Raw genomic sequence first — 7,078 nt, forward strand, 5'->3', positions numbered from 1 at the left:
AGCATTGTTTACAATGTTCCAACCATAGTTGGATGCCTAACGTTTATACTTGCTTAAATGATCTAGATATTGGGCAACTATTCAGTTCCGTTGTCAAATTAATCAAAATATTGATGAACCAGTTGAAGGATAAGGCGGTACCTTTTTCTTTGGTAGAATAGGATAAGGAGGTGCTTGCACATTTTTAGCAAACTATGGATTGTTCATTTTAACAAATTGAGACATGAGTTTGGTTTACAATGTTTTCATTCAAAAAAAAAAAATTTTTTTAGTTTGGTTTACAATGTAATGGCTGATTACTCTCAGCAAGAATATGTAATATATTAACAATTGCAGACCGTACAACTTATTTTATATAAATTTTAAAATTATAATTTTATTGAAAATTAGTATTTTTATGCTTATATTATAATTATATTATCTCAAATAGTGGTTACAACAAAACAACATAGGTGCCTACCTACTATTGCACATAAATGTTCCGATGAGAGATGATTGATATTGGTATATCTATTTAATCAATGCACTTTACTTTTAGCTATTATTTTTCTCAAAGGTTTTGTACACATGAATCCTAAGATATCAGTTGTCCTAATAATCGAGTGATAGCAATCAAGAATGACTAGAATTTTGTTTATACGTCATCTCGACAATCTAACTGGTGGTCAAAAATTCAAAATAAATTAGGATGGCTGGCACCAAAATTTAAATGTTAGATTTGAAATTTAATTTGAAGTGTGCACACGTGGTCATCGTTCCAAACCCCACAAGGCCCCGCTATGCCTTGAACTGTTGGAGTATATTAAAAATGAAAATCTACTTGCATTTAATTATCATATATGAAACTGAACAAAATATAGATATTAAAACTTTAAACTTTTATAAAATCACAAGGTAGATATGGTGCCAAATATTCAAGCTCGATGGTCCATGATGACTCCGTACTCCACCGTAGGCTTGAGGTTGCCATGGCATCCGGGAAAGCATTCTTTTAATGACACAGCAGCGCTCTCTTTAGCTATTAATTAATCCTCAGTTTGCTGGTGGAATACAAATTTTGCCGAAGTTCCCAGAGATAAAGCATGTCACAGTAGTGCTCTCTTTTGCTGTTAATTAATAGGGTTTTTGCCGAATTGTCGACAACCAAAGTGAGTTTTAATGGAAGCAATAACTAACCAAAGAAAAAAATTTAAAATTCAAAACAAGACTTGATGGAATGGGTTCATAGCATTGGTACCATGGGCTGGGCTCCATCTCCTGGGTCTAGTTCCTAATTGCTTCAGTGCCACTATTCTGGAAGTGGAGAACTAATGCTCAGGAATTTCTCTGATCAAGTTTATCGCAGGTGAGGACTTCGTTACAGTACTGAAAATGGCCAAGACATGATGCAAGTTAAATGATCACTTCTGCAAAAGCAATTTAATTAGCACGCTCATCTTTGTGCATAATTACAATATCTTAGCATAAAATTCAATGTAGCGGTCAAAACATTGGGGGCAATTCTTCCTAGAAATAGCATTGTGATCAAAGTCTTGAGGCAGATGGTTATCTTGAGATCTCCATCTTCAGTCAAAAATTGTTGATGTTGGAAAGACAAGTTGTTGTTACTAAAAGCTCTGAAGTTTTCATCCAGAAGCCAGATAGGTGGGTCTATTTTCTCCGCAATATGGATGAAAAGGGCCATTTTAACTGGACAAAGTAGAGCCAAAATGGAATATCTAGAGCTGGTATTTTATTGATGGATGTTGATCCACATTCTTTTACGTGGCAACATGGTTTCTTGTGTTGCCCATATACATGGGTGTAAATATTTGTGATTCTTATTATTTTTTTTTAAAATCCATCCATGTTGGCATAGGAGGTCTAGAGGACCCCACCAATGTATTGGTACAAATCTAATTGCAAGGAATATCTAAAAAAGAAAATACTAGGGATCACTTACGGGCAACAACAAGAATAAAATATCAAAACAAAACAATAGGCAAAGCAAGTTTCCCCATATTGTACTTTTGGGTTCCTGATTATGTGCATACATGGGTAACTCTTTAGGAGGTTATTGCAATAACATCCCTCCATTCAAAAAAATGAGAATAACCATTTCAAATTAAAATGTGGTACAATCTCCATGAATGCTAGGCCTTTTGTTTTTGGTTTTTTTTTTTTTTTAATGAGAAAACAATAATTCTTGGCTTTATCCCTGGCTTCAATCCATTCATCAAGATGGGCTTCAATTTGGCAAATCTCATTGCCAATTGCATAGAGATAAAGTGATCAATCCTAACAATATGTTTCATCACGAGTGCATAAATAAACCCCTAGATCCCCACAACAGGACATCTAGCTAGCATCTATGATTTTGATGTTTTCTATTTCTCGGTTCCACTTCTTTAGCTCTTGTTTCAAAGGAAGATTTAGAAGGGACATCATTAAAGCATCATGACAGCAGCCATCCATGAAGACCATGATCGAGACTATAGATAGAGGGATCATAGAATTTCTGCAGTTGGTTTTGCTAACAAATATTTATGAACATGATGCTTGCCAGCTATGGTAATGTGTTGCACATAAAGAACAGGCATTTATATTCCTTAAGTTGCATCTCTTAAACATGAAAAATTATTTCACAAAATTGAACATCTTCACGTTTATAGTTCAGAAGTGATAAAATATTTTAAAACATTTGGTTCTCTTAATGCATATCCTGCTATTTCAATGGTCTAAACTCTTAACCTTCAATACCATATGAGTCTCAAAACATTTATCTTCATTATCAATTTAAGCTATGCCTAATGCCTAGATAAATATTATTAATAAAAACTCGTGTTTTAAAGAAAGCGACAAATTAGTTAGTAATTATCTCTCCACATTTGTGAAGGGATTTTTTTCACTTGATAAGATGGAGTCTAAATGGATTGCACTTTTAGAATTTGATAACTTATCTATGAATATGTATATGCCTATACTTGAACATGATAAACAAAGCTAGTAACATAACAAACCCATACTTGCATGTATACATAGGGAGCCAGACACACATCTCCCACCAAAAAAAAAAAAAGAAGGTAAAAACAAAGCTGCATGCCCACTTTCTAATATGGACATGTTTAGAAAAGATGAACACTTAGAACCCTACTAAAAATCCTAATGCAGAATTAGCATAAAGCCATGTTATTTCAGAATCTTTGCATCTTGGTTTCCAAGCACCTCTTCTTGAGCCATTGTGTGAAATGGACATATAAAGATGACGAGATAATCTTATCCTTGGCCATTGTTCATCAAGATGGGCAAGATGGACTTCAATTTGGCAAATCTCATTGCTAATTGCACATAGATGTAATCGTATGTCATGTCAATCACGTGGAAATAAGCAATCCTTATAGCTTGTTTGATCATGAGCACATAGATGAACCCCAAGAGCCCCACAACGAAACCCAATGCAGAGCAAGCATGAAACCATATCATTTCAGACTCATCGCCATTTCCACATTCCTCCTCTTCTCCTCTGTTTTGAAATGGACTTTTAGAAGGGGCATCATTAAAGCACCATGGAAAAGGCCATCCACGAAGATAAGAATTGCCATTGTAAATGGAGGGATCACATAATGTCTGTAATTGTTTTCCCCATGGAATTCTTCCAGATAAGTTATTGTTGGACAAGCTCAAGTGATTCAAATAATACAAGGAGGAAATAGTTGAGGGAATCATGCCTGAGAGATTGTTCACCGACAGATCAAGTGATTCTAACTGTGTCAAGGCACCAATATTTTCCGGAATCTTTCCTGTGAAGTGATTATTAGAGAGATTCAAGAAACGCAGTCCATGGAGATTTACCAGTTCTATTGGAATCGTCCCAGAAAGATTGTTGCATGAGAGATCTATGCTCATCACAAATGAGAGCACACTGGTATACTCAATTTCTATTCCTTTTGTGGTCATTACTAAGCCCTCTGTATAGTACGCATGGAAGTCTGTAAGCATTGGTTTTTCTGCATTCTGTGTCCTCTTCATTGCACTTAAATTTCCAAACGATGGAGGCAAAGCACCTGAAAAATTATTGCAAGCGAGGTCCAAAACTTGTAGAGAAGTAAGATATGATAGTTGAGCTGGAATACTGCCATTGAAGAAATTTAACCTCAGAGAAAGAACTCTCAGTGATCTGAGGCTTTTTCCAATCCATATTGGTAGGTTGTCTGAGAATCTATTTTCACTAAGATCAAGAATAACCAATTGTCTACAATATTTCAGCCATAAAGGTAGTTTTCCGGAGAGCCTATTATTTCTTAGATGAAGTGATTGGAGCTTAACAGGACATGCCACTGAGTCGAAAGAATGCTCTAACTTATTGTCCTCCTTGGAATCAATTGTTCCATGTCGTGGTTTGTACGGATAGTGATGAAGTTCTCCAAACAGCTCATTGTTAGACAGATCAAGTACTTCCAATGAAGCCAAACCATTACAGAACAGCCAGACGCCACCAGACAAGTTATTGTTGGAGAGATCAAGAATTTCTAATGAAGATAGATTGCATAGGAATTGAGGGATGCTACCATCAATATGGTTACGGGGCAAAATAAAGTATCTAAGATTTATAGCTTTGGCAAAGCTCAAGGGAATAGGCCCAGAAAATGAGTTGTTGGATAGTATCATGATTTCTAGATAAGAAGTATTTAATTTAGGAATTGGACCATGAAAGTTGTTGTAACTAACATCAAGATACCAATATTGTTGGCCTCCCAAAGAAGTTGGTAGCCATCCTGTCATGCTATTATGGGACACATTCAAATCGTTCAAATTTTTTAGATCCCAAAACCAAGCAGGAAAGCCATCTGAAATGTTGTTTTCACTGAGGCATAATTCTTCTAAATTTGTCTGTGTTCGAAGCCAAGTTGGAAATTTTGGTCCCAAATGACAAGAGCACATAACAATTGATGAAGCATTAAAAGGAGGAACCCAATGCTGACTCACCTGAAATGAGTTGTAAGATAGATCCAAGTAGTCTAATCTTGTAAGGTTGGCAAAGTGGGCTTCGGTCAAATGACCTGTAAAGGAATTTGAAGCAAGATCCAACTCTTGCAGTGCAGATAGCTGACTCAGAGTTTGTGGGATTATTCCACTCAAGTTATTGTAACCCACACAAAGTGATGTTAAGCCTTGTAGAGATCTTCTCCCATCCGGTCTATTTTCTGTGCACTTAGACCAACTTTCTATTGTATATACAAGCTCACCAGTAATGCTGTTATCAGATATATCTAGCCCATTCAACTTACACAGATTTCCTATAAATCTCGGTATCTTTCCGGTTATGCGGTTTGATGCTAATGCCAAATAATATAGGCTATGAAGCTTGTCAAAGGCATGTGGTATCTCTCCACTGATCTCATTGCCTGATAAATCTAGCACCTGTAGGTGAATTAGATTCCCAAGGAATTCTGGTATCTCTCCACTTATATTTCTATTGTATGACAAATCTAATTCCACCATGTTGCGGAGGTTCTTGATGCTTTTCGGTATCTCTCCACAAATTTTGTTTGAAGCCATACGTAGATGTTCCAAATGGCTGAGGTTTCCCAAGTTTTGGAAGAAATCTCTAGTAATTTGATTATAAGACAAATCCAATTCTACCAAGTTGTGGAGGTTCTCGATGCTTCTCGGTATCTTTCCACTAATTTTGTTCCAAAACATATCTAGATGTTCCAGGTGGCTGAGGTTTGCTAAGTTGGGAAAAATTTCTCTGGTAATTTGATTCTCAAACAAATATAAGATTTTCAAGTTTTGTAGATCCCCTATAGAAAATAATAGTCTATCAGGTAAATCACATCCTCCAAGATTAAGATGCACAAGATTGCTAATATTGAACAGCCAATGTGGTAGGGTAGCATTGAGATGGTAATTCCGAGAAAGATCAAGCATGGTGAGCGATGTGAGATTAACATGTGATATAGAAGCAGATGCAATAGGGAGGTCAGTATAGGACAAACACAAATCTAATAGAGAAGGGAGCATGTTAATCTCATGAAGCCAATTGGCTGCCTTTGAGAAGTTGACGCCACTCAAGTAAAGTGAGTGCAAAGAAGGGATGTTGGAGAGCCAACGAAGGCTATCAGCACGTAAGGAGGTCCATCTAGAATTATAAAAATCATAACCATTCCAACTAATATCAAGGAAGTGCAAGCGCGAGAGGTTTCCAAGCTCAGGTGGAATGGATCCACTGAACTCGGCATAGGAGAGGTTGAGATATTCTAAATGTACAAGGGAACCAATGAATTTAGGAATGGGAGCTCTAGAAAAATTGTTCAAGCTCAGATCCAAAGACTTCAAATGCATCAAGTCAAGCAAAGAAGGATTTACCTTACTTGGACCTGGAAATTTCATAGTTTCATATTGGACATCTAAGTCATATGGATATCTGAGATCGAGTTTTACCACATGGCCCGTGATATTGTTGCAGCCCACTCCACTCCATCTGCAGCAGTCTTGGTCCTTCCAAGAGGAGAGCCACTGGTCAGGATCATACATGTCTTCTTTGATGGAAAGCAGAGCTCTCCTTTCACTCTCTATGCAGCTCCCCTCCACCATGGAACCATCTGTACCACCAAGGCAGAGACATAAGAGGAAGAGCACGATCAACGTGACATGCATAAGAAATCTGGATGCATTTGAATGCCAACTACTACAAACAGCCATATGAGCAGAACCTCACACCACTCCAAAGAGATGGAAAGAAGGGAGGAAAAGCTATGAGAGGTGGCTTCTCATCACTTACATGCTCCTTTTTTTATATGTCAAGTGATTCCAAAGTATATTCCATCTTATGGAATTGTAGTGATTTGGACACTTGAGCGGGTGCTTGACTTGTGTGGATGTTGTGGTGAGTTGTGCCGGATAAGTTTTTTCTTGAACCCTTGGGGTCGAACTATTTGCCTTTCCCTGATTACTGAGAAGTTTTAATTCTTGATTCTTTATTCGAGCTAATCTCTTAATTTGCTTTTGGTTCTTTTCTAGTGTCTCGTATTTATTAGTTTGTTTGAAAGTTAAGAGCAACTTTTGATATATACCTTCCGCGGTGATTTTCATATAT

General features: G+C 36.9%; 1 protein-coding gene across 1 annotated transcript; it reads right to left on the reverse strand.

The window, feature by feature from the left end:
* Window positions 1-2,912: 2,912 nt before the first annotated feature.
* On the reverse strand, window positions 2,913-6,730 carry LOC105037088 (receptor-like protein EIX2). Its single transcript, XM_073245254.1, has one exon. The coding sequence runs from the start codon at window positions 6,682-6,684 to the stop codon at window positions 3,256-3,258; it is 3,429 nt and encodes a 1,142-aa protein (XP_073101355.1). The 5' UTR covers window positions 6,685-6,730; the 3' UTR covers window positions 2,913-3,255.
* Window positions 6,731-7,078: the final 348 nt, after the last annotated feature.

Source organism: Elaeis guineensis, chromosome 11, assembly GCF_000442705.2.
Source record: "Elaeis guineensis isolate ETL-2024a chromosome 11, EG11, whole genome shotgun sequence".
Taxonomy (NCBI): Eukaryota; Viridiplantae; Streptophyta; class Magnoliopsida; order Arecales; family Arecaceae; genus Elaeis; species Elaeis guineensis.

What these genes read in the sequence shown, in the direction of transcription:
- LOC105037088 (XM_073245254.1), bottom strand. Translation starts at nt 6,684, where the DNA reads ATGGCTGTTTGTAGTAGTTGGCATTCAAATGCATCCAGATTTCTTATG.